The sequence below is a fragment of the Ostrea edulis genome, chromosome 3, assembly GCF_947568905.1.
Source record: "Ostrea edulis chromosome 3, xbOstEdul1.1, whole genome shotgun sequence".
Classification (NCBI taxonomy): domain Eukaryota; kingdom Metazoa; phylum Mollusca; class Bivalvia; order Ostreida; family Ostreidae; genus Ostrea; species Ostrea edulis.
In genome coordinates, this window is record NC_079166.1 from 77,711,253 (window position 1) to 77,730,903 (window position 19,651).

Genomic DNA, 19,651 nt, shown 5'->3' on the forward strand with positions numbered 1-19,651 from the left:
ACAAATCAGACTGTTATGATATAGATTATTTTATATATTGGAAAGCGAACATATCCATGGCAAATGCATGTCTTCCCATTTTGTTTTATACATATACATGTATGTTATTGTATTGAAAATTCAAATTTTAGAAATAAACAAGAGGCCCATGGACCACATCGGTTACCATGGGCAATATCTAAAGATTTCCCTACATATTCGCATGTAACACTTTGATCCCTATTGTGGCCTCACCCTATTCCCCGGGTGGGGGGGGTGATTTTTACAAACTTGAATCTGTACTATGTCAGGAAACATTCATGTAAATGCAAACTTTTTGGTTCAGTGGTTCTTGAGAATTTTTTAAAAAGATTTTTCAACATATATTCCCATGCACATTTTTGATCACTTGTTATGGCGCTACCTTACCCCGGGTACCATGGTTTCAACAAACATGAATCTGCATTATATCAGGAAAGTTTCTTTTCTGGTCCAGTCGTTCTTTGAGAAAATGATTTTGAAAAATGTTCCTTCTATATTTCTATGTAAAACTTTGATACCCTATTGTGGCTTCATCCTATTCCCGAGGGCCAGTATTTTAACAAACGTGAATCTACACTATTTCAGGAAGCTTTCATGTAATTGTTTACTTTCTTGGCCCACTGGCCCCGGCCCGAATCATTTCATATTTCATGTAAATATACTCGTGTATCCCCGATATGTATGGTGTAATTCGACATGCCATTTTACCCCCCCCCCCTTTTCCCATCGCCGATACTACTTTTAAATAATCCTCTTCCTTATAATCAATGATCTTAATAGATACCGGAAGATCAATGATAAACAGACCTAACATAGGAAATGTTATTGTAATCGGAAGGGAAAAAGTGCGACGGAACAGACCGGCATTTGACACCCCCCCCCCCCCCATGGATCACTTGTCAGAATATCTACTAACCGAGCTCTCTGTAGCTCGTCACCGGTGGCTGAACCCGTCTGATCACTATATTACTTTGTTTATACGACTAAATGAGGCATTACTTTGTTTATACAACATAGTGATGTATTGCTTTGTTTATACGACATAGTGAGACATTACGTTGTTTATACGACATAGTGATGTATTACTTTGTTTATACGACATAGTGAGGCTTTACTTTGTTTATACGACATAGTGAGGTATTACTTTGTTTATACGACATAGTGAGGCATTACTTTGTTTATACGACATAGCGAGGCTTTACTTTGCTTATACGACATAGTGAGGCATTACTTTATTTATACAGCATAGTGACACATTATTTTGTTTATATGACAGAGTGAGGCATTACTTTGTTTATACGAAATAGTGAGGTATTAATTTGTTTATACGACATAGTGAGGTATTACTTTGTTTATACGACATAGTGAGGCATTACTTTGTTTATACGACATAGTGAGGCTTGACTTTGTTTATACGACATAGTGAGGCATTACTTTATTTATACAACATAGTGAAACATTATTTTGTTTATATGACAGAGTGAGGCATTATTTTGTTTATACGACATAGTTACCGCCGCAGTGACCTAGAGGATAGAGCGTTCGCCCCGCATGCGGAAGGCCGCGACAAACCTTAATCGTTAAAACAGGTAGTGGCAGTTCCATCGCCAAACGCTCGGCATCAGGCGTGAATGCCACGGGTCCTCGGGGATGAACTTAAAAACGGATGTCCCGTGTCACAGTAGGTATGGCACGCTAAAGAACCCTGACTGTCAATGGCCGTAAGCGCCGAGTATAGGCGTAAATTTGAAGCCCTTCACCGGTCTTGGTGACGTCTCCATATGAGCGAAAAATTCTCGAGCGAGACGTTAAGCAATATACAATCAATCAATATACGACATAGTGAAATATTACATTATTTATACGACATAGTAAGGTATTACATTGTTTATACGACATAGTGAGGTATTACAGTACAGGCAATGAGGATATCTTGTTTACGCGTTCCCGCGATGGGAAAAATATAACGTGGTAATCTATAGGTGACTCAGGTAAACCGCGTTCTCATCGCGGGATGACTATCAGTTACATGTCCCCGTCGCAGTAACATTTGGTTTAAAAAAATCGATCGGTTTTGTACCGTAAACAAACGCAAGTTATCTTCCCCGATTTTATTAAAAATGAAAAATCGGCTTACGAGTTATGTTTTTGGGTTTTTAAAATCAAGTATTCCGTTACGGATTTATTCATCATGCTTTTGTTTGTTTCTGTTTTTTTGTTTTGTTTTTTGTTTTTGTTTAAATAATGTTAATGTATCCATGCAGTACTTATCCTAATGCAGCTGACGTGCAGGCGGAGTGGACCTTCCAAAACAAACATTTGATATGGGCTGAGTGAAACACTTTACATGACATTTTAAAACCGAATATCCAATAAATTGTCACGGGGGGGGGGGGGGGGGGGGGGATCTTGAATATTTGCGTACAAATGGTACGATGTCATGTTATCATGTCGCAGAATTTGATTTCATTTACACACATTTCAGTCCTGAATATTTGATTGATTCCAATATAAATTATTTTCAAAAACGTCAATAAAAGTATTAATTTGAATGAAATTAACATGTATTAATTTCGCTGTGTGTTTGAATTAGGTTGCTATCTCAATATTCATTTTGATTATCTAATGCTACAAAATCCCGGTGTTGTCTAATTAGAGGTCCCTCTCGACCCCAATTCCCTGTGTATTCCAGTAACAAACACATTCTCACTTAGCTAAAATTCTGAAATTGTTATTCCCACTTAGCTAAAACTGTGATTTTCACACCTGAGTGGTCCCTGGCTATAGTCTGTTTTCGACTAACTACCTGTAATTATCAGTCAGACCTATGAAAGCAAATCATATACATATATGTATATTATAAGTATATCTCTTCTTATCAGTATGAAATGACAAAGATTTAAATAATGTTTTAATATATAAATGACATTGTTTAGAGATGTACAAATATAAGTATATTTTTATAGAACAAGATAGTGCAATTGATTGATGGTTTAACATATGATTAGATATGTATTTTTAGTGTAAACTGTACTTTATCTCAAAGAGACAAGAGCATGGTTAAATATATAACATTAAAATTGCTGATATTGGAAATAAAATAATCATTATGTATATGGTTACACCGCGGTAATATTGTAAAGAAAAATGATCTATGACATGCTTGTAAACAATTTGGCATCTATGTGATACGCATGTTCACATAAGATGCTGTTATCGAAGGCTGCTACACTCGCATGACTTGGCGACTGACGTCATAAATTCAAATCGGGATCGAGATGCGAAATTTTTAGCTACTGGGGTTTTCATGGATAACATAGCTATTCCACCTAACGCCATTTAAAGCTAAAAATAGTATCAACCGGAAGGCACCCGTTGGCCATATTGACAACGATATCGTGCGTTTCGACAAGTCAAGCTGGAATATTTGTTGTATGTACCATTTATCATATATGACAATGCACTGATCTCTGTTATATTGTTTCTAAGAACGTGTATGGCATTTCAGTGTTTAAATGATATAAATCAACTTATGCAACACGCATATTAAAGGAAATTATGTTGGATGATAGGGTGGTAGGTCATCTATTAGATGTATGTATTTTTACATTTTTCAAACTGAAAACAGTGCATTAATCATAATTAATTACTTGTAATTAATTTGCATTATGCCTATGTTGATAATTGTTGGTGTTGAAGAAATGAAAAGTGTTGCACTTTTTGTCACGATGTTTAATTTGTAATAAGAATGTGTTACAGAGTCATGCTACTTAGAAAAATTACATGCCCTTGCTTATAATCTGTTTCTAAAAAGAGTCAATCATAATGAAAATGATTTACAGTTATAACTGATATGAAATATGATATTACTGAATGTTCCCTTCATGATAACACCCCTGGTGTGTAAAACAGTGTGTACTGAATAATACCAAGGTCTTATCCAGCTCTTACAGGGGCATGGGAAATTTCAAATTTTAGTTTTCCATATTGATTGTTTAGAATACTTAACTAAGGTATTTATATATGGTCAGCAAAACTTTGAATGTCAGTTGTGGAGGTACATGTAAACAAGGCTTGTGATATGTTCAATTTACAAGTAAATTCAAAACACAATATAATAGTTTCTAGTGTTTAATACATCTTATTTTGTTTTAAACATAATATTTGTATTAAGCAATCTATATTTGTAAATAAAAACATGGCACAGGCCTTGTTTATTTACATATATATAAAACAAAAAGTTGTGAGTGATATTTCTCACGTGTGTGTCCAGGGGTCCGTGTTTGCCCAACTATCTATCTTGTATTGCTTGTAGGAGTTATGAGATTGATCACTGTTCGTTATCTTCACCTTGCAACATAACAAATCATATTCAAATTCTGGTTGACCATTTGAGATACTTTAGTAAAGCATTGTAAACATTAGAAATGGAAAAATAAAATTTTCATCTTAAACCGTGTCCATGCCCCTGTAAGGTAGCTCATTACAGTATATTTTATATCATATAAAATGATTGTGCAGGTTTGTTCAGTTCATTTTGGTCATATGTTTGCCATACTCATGGATAAATATACCGAACCTGTGTCAGAGTGGAAAATATTGTGGGAGTTATGCCCCTTCTTAGCATTGAATTTAATTGAATTGTTGCACACATGAAATGAATTGAAGATATCTACAAATAATTAAAGATATCTTCAATTATTTACAAATAATTAAAGTTGTCTTCAATTATTTGAGTTTTTGTTTATTTGGTACTCCATAGTGCAACACATTAGGTCCAATGTATAACATATTATGATTTATTTATTTTAGATAAAATATTTACAGCAAAGTTTACAGAGAAGGCATACAATTGACAAGACTCTGACATTGTGAAAGATTTTACCAAATAAGGTAAACGTAACTAGTTTAAAGTATATAACATATTATAGTGCCATATTATAACTTAATCACTAGTATATTCATAGCGCTCTATTAACCTTCAGTGACTATTGGTTTTTTTAAATTATTTCCATATCCGTATACTTATACGTACTATAGAATATTCTGGATTACCAACAACGTTCAATATCCTTGGATTTATTCTACATTTATACTCTGGATTTACAAAGACCAACCTATATTTGTATGTTATATGTCAGTCATGTATGTGTATATCTGTATCTTCATGTGTACTATGTGTGTAAATGTTTTGTATTTCTGTACATGTTTCGTATTTGTGTACATGTGCAATTGTCTTCATGTGCATTGTAATTTTCTTTTATCACAGCATATGGTAAAATCTAACATCACGTTTCTTGTCACAGTTGATAATAAAAATTACAGCTATGTCTTTGACATATTCGGATGTATATAAAATATTTAAAAAACATGAGGGCACCTCCAATTATATCAGGACTATACAAAGAGACATTTGTAACGCCCTAAATGTTGAAACTAAACATATGTGTCGCATAAGCTTACTCAGGAAGATGCAGAAAATTGTAAGGGAATCTGATAAATTAAAGAAATATACAAATAAGGAAAGACTCAGAGAATACGAAAGAAAAGTGTTTGAACTACCAAAATCAAAGTCAACAAAGAAAGACGCTGGATCTCCCATGGATTTTACTCCATCAACAACTACATCTATAACATCACCCACAAAACTGACTTCATCTGCCACTGTGTCGTCAGCCTTGGAATCGTGTTCACCCATCAACAACTGTACATCTTTGAAGCTTGAAACATCACAGAATATAACCATCAAACATTTACAAAGAGAAAACAAAATGCTGAGAGATAGAATTAAGAACATCAAAATTAGAAATACAAATAGAAAAATGAAAAGATATTCAGAAAAAATAAAGAAATTGCAAGACAAGGTTGATTTTTTGGTTAAACAGAAAGAGACCAAAGACAAATCTGTACAGTGCAATACTCTCCAATCCTACATTCAAGATTTGAAAGCAGATATAGATGATTTATTATCTGAAAAAGAAAATTGTATATCTGATGAAAATGTTATTACTGTGAACAAAAATGTTGATTTTAAAGACTGTACAAAGGGTAAGCCCTACAATTTTAAATTGCGAAATCTTTATTATATTTTTCGTAGCAGAAATATTGGGTTGCAACACATTTCACCTATTATAGAAGCAGTTTTAGAAATTTTTAATATTCATGTTCAGAATCTTCCATGTAAAAGTACAGCAGCAGTTTTAACAAGTGAAATGGGTGTTGTTGCTAGAAATCATGTTAATGAAGAACTTTGTAAATCTGAAAATACCACAATGCATAGAGATGCAACAACAAAAAAAGGGAGACATTTTTATGGTGTACAATTTAACACAGGGGAAAAACTTTTTACTGCAGGTGTGAGAGAGGTGTGTGATGGTAAGGGAGAAACGTATGTGAGTGCTGTGAAAGAGATTTTATCTGACATTGGAAATGGGGACAATATTTTAAACACAGTTTCATCTTTTATGACTGATAGAAGTGTTACTGAGCAGAAAGTTAATAATATTTTATCCAAAGAAGTTTCACATGATGTGCCATGCATCCACTTTTACAATTTTCTGATGTTTGTGTGCAAGAAATTTTTAATATAGAAAAAGAACTTGATGTAAAACTTGATGGTTATACAAGTTCATGTAAAGAGCCATTTACAATGTTTGTTTTAAGGTGTGTTTCGAAATTATTTTTTAAAGATGGGACTGGTGATCCAAATATCTCCAGTGTTTTTATGAAAAGTCATGGTGTTGACAGAATCCCTCTCATGAATTTTAGAGGGAACAGATTCAATTTGTCTTTTTACAATGCTGCTGGTACTTTTTGTATGCACAAACTTGTTTTACAATATCTTATGGCTTTGAAAAGTTCATATACTTTTATTCAGAATTTTATTGTTTTATCTTTGCAAAACAAGGTTATTTTAACAATTTTAAGAGCTCTTGGAATTTTGTGTAAAATTATTACAGAACCATATTTGGTAAAAGTTTCAGAAAGTGGGGATATTTTAAAGATGGGCACTGTCTTTCAGAGACTTTTATTCCTTTTAAACTCATTTTATGAAAATCCTTCTCTTGCAATGAATCATGAATTAAGATTTTTTTTATGGGCCACTCTTTAATGATGAAACTGCAGAATTTTTATTTGAAATGTCTTTTAATGATGATCTTACATGTGTATTTTTGAAAAAAGTTTTCTTGTGTTTTAAAGGACAAAGTACAGAAACTGTTTAGTTAATTTTTGACAGGTGGGAAGTATTTTAATGTAAATTGTGAAGTTTTAAAAGAATGTTTGTCCTGTACTTCAAACAATATATCTGTGGAAAGATTAATGGGCCAATTAGATTTTAAATTACATGTTGCACCCAATTCAAATGTAAATAATATGGAGAGTCAAATTATTTTTAATGGAAATAAAACTAATGAGTGGCTAGCTGAAAAAATGAAAGCGAGAAGAAATGTATCATTGACAGTTCAAGGAAAGAAAACAGAAAATTTATGGAACTAGAAAAGAAGAGAAAAGAACAATTATTCAAAAAACATTTATATTTATTAAAACAAAGAGAGGAGGAAACAAGGAGGAAGGAGGACAAACGGACTAAAGAACTAGATAAAGCGATTGAAAACTTGCAAACATATGGATTATGGGAAAATGAAGACACCATCAACAAAGAATTGGAAAAACTGAAGACAAAGAAAGAAAAACTGTGTGCATTAAAAACTCAAATCAATATATACAAGAACATTTTTAATATAAGCAAAGATCATACACATTTATTAAATTTCTCTTCTAAAGGAAATACCTTTGATTTTATCAAGTTGAAAGACAATCTTTTAATGCTTTTAAATATAAGGAAGTCAGAAGTGGATGTATGTGATGGAAACCAAGTGACAATGGTGAAAACATTGAATGGGAAGGAAAGATTTTAAGTTTCCACAATGGAGTGTTTAAAGTAATTAGTACAAAAATTGTTGAAAGGTTCCATTTAATACACCTTTCATACACTATCATAATTTATTTAAATCAAAGCTGCATCACCTCACATAATACTTTTAGTTTTCGTTTTGAAAACAGTTTAATGTATATGAATAACATAAGTACATTTAATTGAACAATCGGAAGTATTGGGTGGCACCACCATGTGGTGGTGCCACGAACATACACATGGCATGATGCCTCCTGCCTGTCTGAAATCTCAAGGAAAAGTCAAATTTGAGTTTACCATTTATTGCAAGAAATCCACAAGTATATACAGTACAAGATACGGATTAACATAGAATTGAACTTGGAGGTGAATTGGCGTTATGGCCACATTGTTACGAAAGATACAAATATTTGCAGGTCCAGAGGGGTATCCGGAGTACCAACCGAAGTATAAGGGCAAACCGGTGGCCTCGTGTGGACACGAGAGCCGGCATCCCAGCCTGCAAACTTTTTCTGGGACCGAAAGTGCCCGCCCGATCTGCTTACCCTGTTTCATAAGATTGCTTCCCTGGTGAGGCGTACCAGTCCTCCCCCTGGTACTCCAGATGAGGTCTCCCCTCCATTACCAAGAGGGAGAGAGGGATACCAGGACTGAAGAGACGTCCTGAGTAGCCCCAATCGACTTTTACATTTTTAACTTAGGGTATTTTTATAATATACCTTTGTCACTTACTGCCCTCTGTCTTTGTATGACAGAAGGGGGTGAAACAACGGGCCAGATCGGACGACCACTTTACTCAATTATACCCCCCAAGACCTGCCTCTATTAAGAAAGAATGTGACAGAAAGAAAAAAAAGGTGGGGGGGGGGGGGGCAGTAGCTTGGATTGTGATATCCGCATGAAAATGCCATTCTTCCACGTATTCCGTGAATTGAGGCTATTCAACTAAATGCCAGTCCAAACAAAAAACAGGATGTAAATAATTGCTGGATGAGATGTGCTTCTGACGTGAACTGGAGCTATGGCCAATTGGCATGGTATCTGAGTATATTAGTTTCAAAACAAAATTGAGTTATCTCTCTTTGATCCCAAACCTGCTTAGAAACGTTCATAATAAGTAATGATTTGCATATTTACTCAGCAATGACCAATGAAAATTCAGTTATTTTTAACTAAGTTTAGCTATTCAGTGGGTTTTACACACATTTTTTTTGTTTTAAATTTCAGGTGGAATAGCTAGATAACACGTTGAGTATTTTTTACCTTTGCATGCCTAGTCAATACCCTGGTGCAGTTACCTGGATTAGAAATTATCTTATATCTGTTAAGTTGATTTACAAACTAAATACATAGCCGCTAGCAGTTACGGGATTTCGGTCAATTCTTTCCTATAAGCAATATTCATTACCCCGGACCGAAAAGCTAGAGATCTGTATTATTCGATCTTCATTTACCGATATATGTAGGTACATGTATATGATTTAAATGAGTTGAATTTTCATTGAGGGAATCATTGCTCAAGGCGGTCAACTGTCATGCCACGCAAACGACAGATATCCGGCCAACCACCCAAAAGGGCCAAAAGGGGGAGACGGCAAGACGACCAAGCTATGCCACCGCCTGATCCACAACCTGACAAGGATAAAAGTCGTCAATCGATGGAGACCCCACAGTACACTTCTCATTCCCAGTTAAGTTTACCGGCCCCGCTGCAGGGTACGGAGGACCAACAAAATCTGCAGATTCCACAGCAGCATATATAGACAATCTCACTTCCCCCACAGCAGAGCCCACCAGGGGTACAGCAGCCAGCAGAAGGTAATGATGTTGTACCTATGCAATCAGTGCATAATTTAGGCATGCATGTTAGCGAGTCAGTTAGGCACAATATAGTGCAAGGGAAATTTATTGAACTTCAATCCCTCATCCCATCTGCTGGGGGTTATGGGGCTAATACAAGTCAAAGAAACTTGGTACTCACTAGTGCAGGGGAGATAATCACCAAAGAGGCGACAAAAAAGATTGACTCCATTGATAAATGGACCGATGCAATGCTAATATTTGCATCAATATATCTGGCCTCGCACCCTGCTAAATAATCTGAGTTACTAAAGTACATCCATACAGTAAGGCTAAGGGCAGCAAGAGGGGCAGTAAGTTGGTTTGATTATGACACCCAATACCGACTTCGCAAGGCTATCAATCCAGTCAGCTCCTGGGGGGAAGTTGATACAGAATTATGGCTACTTTATATGTCACCTAAGCCCTACATTCCATCACAAACAACACACAAGTGCTTCGACTACAACTTTAAGGGCATTTGCACAAAAATGCAATGCCATTATTCTCATTCGTACACTCGTTGTAGTGGCCTGCACCCGCAAGTTAATTGCAATCCAAATAAGCCCCAGTTCTATACACCTTATAGACAAAAATCGGGTCAATCATCTTTTCGTCGCCCAAGCCCCTCGTGCACCTCGTCCAATCACCATGCAGGGTTTCAAAACCAACATCAATATTGGAGACAGCAGTCACCACAACCACACAAATTCAGTAATGCTGACAACCAAAAACATATGGGAACTAGGAAAAACCCCAATCAATAAATCGGTGCTAAAAAGTACCAGGTAAACTATCCCAATGGATCTGTAGCAAACAAATTATTGTCAGGATTTTCTTTTGGATTCCATTTACATTATTCAGGCCCAAGAACCCATTTAGAAAATAGTAATTTAGTTTCAGCATGTCAACATCCCCACGAAATTATGGAAAAAATAAACAATGAGGTTAAATTAGGAAGGATTGGAGGACCATTTAAGAAACTGCCTATATCTAATCTGCGCATATCTCCTATTGGAATTGTTCCAAAAGGTGATAATTCAGGGTGGCGCCTTATTACTCATTTGTCTTTTCCTCCGGATAATAGCGTGAACCTGTATATTGACCCTTTAGAATCCACAGTGCATTATACATCTTTTGATGTTGTTGTCCAAATGTTAGCTAAAGTAGGTAGGGGGGCTTATATTGGGAAGATGGATATTAAATCAGCATTTAGACTGCTACCTATTAATCCAGGTGACTTTGACCTACTGGGAATCAAGGTAGATGGTAATTATTACATAGACAAGTGTCTTCCAATGGGTTGTTCTTTATCATGCAAAGTTTTCGAGAAGTTTGCTACTTTTTTACAATGGGTTGTGGAACAAAAGAGAGGCTTGACTACCATTGATCATTACCTAAATGATTTTAGTTTCGCTGGCAAGGATTTTTTAAATTGTTCAAAGTTAATGGTTACATTTAAACAAACAAGTCAGGAATTAGGGGTTCCATTGGCAGAGGACAAATCTTTAGGTCCCACACATAGTCTAGTGTTTTTAGGGCTAGAAATTGATACCGTTGACATGATGGTACGGGTTCCAACTGCAAAGTGCATAGAACTTAGTATATTTCTAAAGCAACTTGTAAGCAGAAAGCGGGTAACGCTACGTCAATTGCAGTCATTGTTAGGGAAGCTCAATTTCTTTACTAAAGCTATTGCACCAGGTAGGGCTTTTGTTAGGCGAATGCATGATTCAACCATTGGTGTGCGGCAGCCACACCACTCAGTGAAATTGAATCAAGAAATGAAGGAAGATATGCACTTATGGTTAACATTTTTGCAAGAGTTTAACGGGAAAGTGTACTTTTGTGAGTCGGAGTGGTCTTCCAACTTAGTGCAAGACTTGTTTACGGACAGCTCAGGTGCTAAGGATCTTGGCTGTGGGGCATACTTTCAAGGGGAAATGTGCTACTTTCCTTGGCCTTCGGTTTGGGATAGAACAGACATCCTTTCAGACATGACAGCACTTGAGTTGATCCCAGTGGTATTAGCCATAAGTCTATGGGGGAGAAATCTTGAAAATAGGAAAGTACTGTTTCACATTGATAACCAGGCACTGGTCACTATCCTCAACAACCAAACATCCAAATCAAAAAGAGTGATGAGTTTGCTCCGTCCTTTCATAATAAAATGTATGTTGAACAACTTGTTGTTCAGGGCAGTATACACAAATACAAAATGTAATGAAATTGCTGATTCAATATCTCGTAAACAGTGGCAACGCTTCCACCAGGTCGCGCCTCATGCACATACCTCACCGCTGAGCGTTCCAGCCAGCTTCCAGTCTCTCATCTCCAACCTGAAGTAAACAAACTTCTTCATGCAGCCCTCTCTGGAAATACGCACAAGGCACACCAAACTGGTCTCCAGGCTTATAATAGTTTTTGTAGTGAACAGGGTCATAATTCCCCATGGCCACCCTCTCTCGATTCAGTAGTTCAGTTTGTAGCATACTTGTCACTCAAGGGTCTTACCTATGCAACGGTGCGTTCCTACCTAGCAGGTTTATCCCACTTTGTAAAATTGCAAGGCTACCAAGATCCGACCAACCAATTCTTGGTAACTAAGTTATTGCAAGGTCCGAAACGTATTGCCCATACGCAGGATTGCAGATTGCCAATTACAAAGCAACTTTTGCAAGATATAATAGCAATACTGCCCAGTGTATGCACAAACAACTATGAAACACTATTGTTTTCTGCTGCCTTCACTACTGCATATCATGGGTTCTTGAGAGTTAGTGAAGTAGTTGTATCACACAAAAACAATCAAAGGGTCTTACTGAGGGAAAATCTACATATTGATCACATCAATTCATGCCTGCAGCTGGAAGTAAAATTTTCCAAAACTGACCAAGCTGGGAGGGGAACAACTTTACAAATCCAAAGCACGGGTGATATTGCTTGCCCTTACAAAATACTCACAAAGTTCTTGATGATGAGGCCAAAGCATAAAGGTCCACTTTTTTGTCATTTTTGTGGTTCCCCTGTTACTAGGTATCAATTTACATCTGTCTTGGAAAAGGCAATATCAGCTCTCAAATTGGATACAAAAGCCTATAAATCTCATTCCTTTAGAATAGGGGCCAGCACGGAATTGGCAGTAAGAGGGTTTTCACCCAGTGTTATACAATCCTCAGGAAGATGGGCATCAACTTGTTATAAAACTTATATACGCATACCAAAATTTTAAAATCAGTATCGTGTAATTTCAGATGAACAGTTCATTAGAATGTTTGGGTCATCTATCATAAAACGTGCACATGTAGAGTAATTACATTGGCCTGGTGGGACCAATCTCAATTTAGAAAGGATAAAAGTTTCATTGTGGTGGCAGGGTTATGGAGGACTCGAATTGATCAAAGTCATTAACAAGATAAAGACCCTACGGCAAGTAGGCCCTTCCCCTACCGCCTTGTTAATCCACTGTGGCGGTAACGACTTGGGCAAAACTTCTGTGAGAAAAATAAGATTGGCAATAAATCAATTGGTTCATTATTTAAGACAAGGATTTTGTAGTGCACACATCATATGGTCTCTTATTTTGCCCAGAACTGCCTGGCGATACACACAAAACACAAAAGCTATGGAGAAAGCTAGAAAACGAATTAATTCCTTTATTCAGAGTAGAGTGTGCGAGGTTGGGGGTTCCATCATTCACTACCCTGACATATCCGACCATCCTCAATTTTTTCAATCCGATGGGGTACATTTATCACAATTGGGCAATCAAATATTCTTGAATACCTTGCAAGGCGGGCTGGAATCTATCATGAAATTCTAGGCCCAAGTTTACCCTCCACTATAAGTTTTCCCACACGTAACCTGACAGGGCACGGCTGCCGCTCTTACCCCCACCCAATCGGTGGCGGATACCCAACTGAAAGGGCTTTGGTGCAAAGCTCTTGTAGTTGAGTCTTTTGGCCCAACGAGCGGCTTATTATGTACATGTGAAATATATGACATTTGATTTGAAAATTCGGCCTTGATTTCTGCTCCTCCCAGGCTTAAGGCCATGTTTGTTTGATGTGTTTGAATCTCGACCTTGACCTCTGCATCTTCCAGGGTCAAGGTCATCCCTAATTGATGTTGACATTGATATGATGCTTTTGGGGCTTGCCATTTGTGTGAGGCAGCCCACAATTTGAACTTGATTTGTTTGCTTTTGATACTTTAATCAGCCGTGCCCTTTATCGCCAAATAAAATTTATAAACACGTATTGCTTGTATCTGTTGGCACTTTCTGAGATAATACACTTTGAAGACGAATTAATTAAATCTTTAAGTTAGTTATATAACTCATTTTTTTTCCAAATCAAATGTAGTATTTTCTTGTTCACACCAAATATTTACCCTAGACCAATCTCAAACTATTTTTTTTTTCACACAATAAGCCCGGTATTTGTTACAATTTTTCATTCTCTCACATTTGTAATATGATTTATCATAGCAATTTCTAATAATATGATTTTCACTATGTAACACTTTAAACAAAAAATTGAACATCCTAGAATATGGAATAACTCAAGAACACTGAAATGTTTAGTCCATGAATGGTGCATTACTTCTGTCATAGATTTTGAAAGTCTCTCTCTCTCTCTCTCTCTCTCTCTCTCTCTCTTAGTGTATGAGATCGCTTCGTTAGAAGAGCAGCTGTTCTCCCTCTGATTCCTGAACACCAAGTGGAGGATGTGTGGTTTCTGGCGCCGGAAGATGATGGCCAGGGTGTCTTACGTTTCAAGGACTGTGTTAAATATATCACATTGTCTATAGACGTACTGAAACAACTTCTCAGAGTCCATTTGAAGAATAACTGATACCTGTTCCGGATATATATATACACTTTTGATGTGTTTACATCAGTAAAACTACGCAATGCAAGATTTAGACTGAATGTCGGTACATACAATTACATGTCCACCGACTGATGTAATTTTCATTGAGAGAGAGAGAGAGAGAGAGAGAGAGAGAGAGAGAGAGTTAGAGAGAGTTAGAACTACTCTTTGTTGTCGATTTAGGGGAATGTAAAGATATAGACACGGAAGCATTTTTGTGAGGTTTTAAAATATATTTGCTATATAAAATATACCATCTGAAGTTACATGCATATTACTTGGCGTGTTTTGCTGTACCCAAGAAAATTATATCCTATTCATGCAACATAAAGTTGTATCGTTTAGTACCTCTATTCCATGTATTTTGTAAATACCCACAGCATGCAGGCAGACATATTATATTCGTATGTACTGTAACATGTACATGTATATTACATACACATGTAAGCAGACCTGTTATATATAGTCCTTGGTGTACATGACATAACAAGTAATTTTATCCGACTCAATCGACGTTTTCAATCGAAGTGTTTATATTTATCACCAAGCCATTTTATTTTGCATAATTCATTTCAATAGGAAGACATCGAACAGCGTCTTTGAAAGTATGATTGCGTTCTACTCATAAATTTTTGGCAAATACACGCATTATTTTCCTCACTCTAATTAACACAAGATTCTGCCGCAAAATGTCTATGAACACGATAAAGTTACATGTAAATGCATAATGTATTTTCCATAGCATGCCATTTTTTTATAATATTGTTCCTTGTCCTTTTCTAAATGTGTTTCATGTATAATACTAAAGAGTTAATCTCAAGTCTTTCTTTCTTTCTTTTTTTTCAAATGGAATTTTACTGCCCAATTTTAATACTAAACCAAATTACCTGTGATATGTTACAAAACAGACTATAGATTACCTGTAATTATTTTCCTTTTTTCTTTGACACCCTTACCTGTGCACCATTCCCGTCTAGCTAAAACCAGTCACCCATACAGATTTCAGCTAAGTGGGAAGACACCTAAAGATTGGCATCCATCCCAACCTTGGGAACTCCAGGTAAATAACAACTACACTGAAAAGACGACGCCTACTTCTCCGTTAAAAAAACATGGGTCCATCACCGTTTCTTGGTGATTTTCAGCGATTGTAGGACAGAAAATCACAGGACAAAAAGTCACGGACAAAATGACCATGGACAAAAAGCCACGATTAGAATTTTTTGAAATTGCGTTTGGGACAAAATGTCACGGTTGATAGGGGAAAAAAAAATCATTTTTATATAAATTTAAAAAATGTTCTTTTTGTAAAGTTTAAGAAAATATATGCGTTGTGTAAAAATTTAATGAGATATTTTCTATGAGAATTTATTTGAATTTCAAACTTAAAATTTTAATACTGATAATACAATACTTATTATTGAATTTGTATTCGTTTGTGAAATATGAATTATGAATTAGATTTAAATTTTTTTTTATCGATATCGAATTGAAAAAAGCTTTATGATCATTTGGTTTACAATACTACATGGATATATCAATGGTTGTCAAAACAAAATCTGCTGACAGAATATTCCTTACATTTCAGATTATTGTTTATATAAGTTTAGTATGTAAAAAAAAGTAGAATTTATTTGTTGTGCTTATTGAATTTCAAGACCTTAACGACTGAGAGGCTCGGGTAAAACCATCAGGAGAGAGAGAGAGAGAGAGAGAGAGAGAGAGAGAGTCTGTATGTTTGCAAAGGGACTCTCTTCAAAACTGTGATAGTATGTCAAAACTCGGACACACAGGTAAACAAGAAGTAGTATTGCGCAAGCTCAAGATCACATTGCACAACAGATTAGCGAGACAAAGTCAGTCACAGACACAGTTAAAATCTAACAGAAATATATGTATCAAACAAAGACACATGCCCCATCAATTTTAGTCCCAGTTAATGTATTCACCATGGTTTCGCTTTCCAACGAATAAAACATGATCATACATGCATTTCAATGCCCAAGTATTATTTTACAAATAGAAGTATTTTTATTTTATCATATCATGACTTTTCGAGCGATGATCATCAAGGAAATATCTAAGTTTCCGAATTGGGTTTTAGACTTATTTTAATAATTAACACATTTATTAAATACTGCAATATGATATGCTGATTTTTCTTAAAATCGCTGCAATTATTTTCTTATATTTTTTTTTATTTTGAAATTCAATTAAATGAAATGTATGCAGAAGAAAGATACTTGTCCATGCACATGCAATTTGCATGTTAAATCTCAGCTGACTAGAGAGCTATACACCGTAAGCCATGATCTGACAGGAAAGACAGAACTGTCAAGGTACAGATCTCTTCGACATAATATCTAATATTTTCTAAAATCTAGTTTCAAATTAATTTCTACTAAAACGATGTTTATAAATACCGATTCACTTTCCCGTGATCATCACTGACAATACAAAACCAAAATCTCTCAAGTAAATTATGTTTTACATTGTTGATTATACGGATAATGCACGTATATATTCTTTCTGAAATACTGCGAAAATTTTAATTCACAAACATACATGTATAAGATTTAAATTGTATTTTTCAATGGATTCTATCCATTTGAAGTAGCTGTCATTAGATACAAGATACAGTATTCAGACCTGTTATCAACTGTACAAATACAGGTAGTTTACTCCGCCGCGGTATAAACGTGGTCCCGCGAAGCCCCGCTATAAAAACCGCGACGGTGTAATGCGGGAAGGATTAACTTTCAAACTCAGGATGTTTAACATAGATTATGTGCATTGGTTGTCCCTTCATCAAACGGCCGATGTAAGACTTATGCTTTTCAGGTAAAACAACAATGTGGTACTGCACCTAGAGCTATACAGATGACGTCTCCATACAAGTGAAAGAAATACCCTGACGGGGACGTAAAACAACATATTAAAAAAACCTCGTACGATTTTAATAGTACCCCGTATGTAATAACATAAAACTTATCAATAGCTGGATTCTAATGCAAATCAACATCCATAAATATTGGTGATGACGAGATTGATTTCATAATTTTCATAGCTAAGCATTATGCGTGTAATGAAATCAAAGGATATGTTCAAGTTAAACAAGTATTCTATACGTTATACATGACAATGTATGTTCCTTACCGGCCCCAGCTCAAGTTGTCTGCGTACTATTCAGCGTGAATAATCATACGTCAATAGATAAAACACGAGAATAACCAGATCCCATAAAACAAAAACCCATATTACAGATTTCTATGTCCAAGGGCCATAACTCAGGAAATAACAATTGGACATGAATGAATTTGGACCTTGCTCTGTAATTTGCCATGGTAAAGCAATGTGCCAAATATCAAATGAATATATGAAAACATAACGGAAAATAGTGAGAAAAACTGATTTGCTAAATTGACACAGATGAACGGACGCACGGACGGACGAACCACAAACGTAAGGTTCCCTTCGTCTCCGCTGGCAGAGGACTAAAATAGGATTAACCACAACAAATTGAATTAAAACCATTATATAAGAACAATCTACAAGATGTTGCTACAAATGCGAGGGATACGCCCCCTCCTCTTCCAATTCTTGTTTCCGGAAGGAAGTTTCGGAGCATCTTCATTCACAGTATAAAATTGTATATCTTGTCCTACATGTACTTTGTAAGTGGTCTTTATTCACATCAACATATAGAGAAAACATTCGAGTATCTAAAACTTTTTATTTCATGTGGACTCCACCCCATGCATTCTTTTAAAGACGTGTACCATTCTTAATGAATTCGGACTTAATACACTCCCCACCCACCCTCAAATACAAAAAATCTCGTTACTTTTGTTTTGTATTACTAGAGGCGCAGATGTTTCTCAGATACAATGTACGTATACTATACATGTAAGTATTGAAACAAACTTTCAGGACACTCGGCGGGTCAAGGACGTGTCAGCACACGTTATATTAATCACGCAGATTTTTTTTAAATTATTGATGTTCTGAAATGAAATGCATTTTTACACTACAGTATAAAACATTTCTAAAATCCGATAACATAACTACTCCCTGTAGTGTTCGAACTCGTTTCGGGTTAGACGATTTATCTCAGTGACGCAAAGGGCTAGAGTGATAAAGAGAGAAAAGGGGATTTCCTGCCAAAGCCGAAACAGAAAGGAGAAACTAATTACAAAATATCATGTTGTGAATGAACATGTATCGAAATTATCTTGAAATGCGTGTAAACCTTGTCATCGTAATCATAATAAAGACACAAGTCCATCGAACAGGGGCGGATCTAGAATATTGAAGGGGAGAGTTAAAAGTAATGTGATAACATCTCCAATGTATTACATTATGCAATAATCTTGCCAAAAAATCACATGCCAGAGAAAAGAGATCACTGGCTATTTTCAGTCAAGGAATCATCGACCACACCTGGGGTATTTTTGAGATATCATTTAATATATATATATATATATATATATATATATATATATATATATATATATATACATATATATATACCTAATAGAGTCCTTGTCTCCTCAAACTCGCAGTGCATACAACCTATGGAAATAAAATTTTGTCTTTGATAAATGCAAACTGATGGTTACCTTTTAATGTTTTCGTTTTTTCACATATTTGGAATATCTCCTCGTGGACCTCCAGTCCTTCCGTTGATGTCACACCCCGTATATCTGCGTCACTACACCCGAGCAGACGTTTCAGTAGCGTGGTCTTGCCGGCCTCGGCACATCCTACGATCATCCCCCTGGCGTGGTGGACGGTCTGTGTTCCTCTCTTGGCGTACTCCACGTACCGCTCTCTGGCCTCTTGGTCCCAGTCCAGTATTTCCATAGGGACTTCCACTGTATGACAACAAATCAACCACATGGAACACAATGAATAAAGTGATAATAGATCACCCGTTACGTTTTAAAACATGAACAAGGGAATATTCAAGATACGAATACAATCAACACTACCTATAACTGAT

At 35.9% G+C, this 19,651-nt stretch overlaps 1 protein-coding gene across 3 annotated transcripts in view; it reads right to left on the reverse strand.

Annotated features, from left to right (window-relative positions):
• The window catches only part of LOC125676215 (uncharacterized), a 144,847-nt gene that overhangs the window by 29,230 nt on the left and 95,966 nt on the right, over positions 1-19,651 (reverse strand). For all 3 annotated transcript variants that reach the window (XM_056159040.1, XM_056159042.1, XM_056159041.1), the window contains exon 15: positions 19,269-19,523. In XM_056159040.1, coding sequence (XP_056015015.1) covers positions 19,269-19,523 — 255 coding nt within the window. The remainder of the gene's footprint in view (positions 1-19,268; positions 19,524-19,651) is intronic.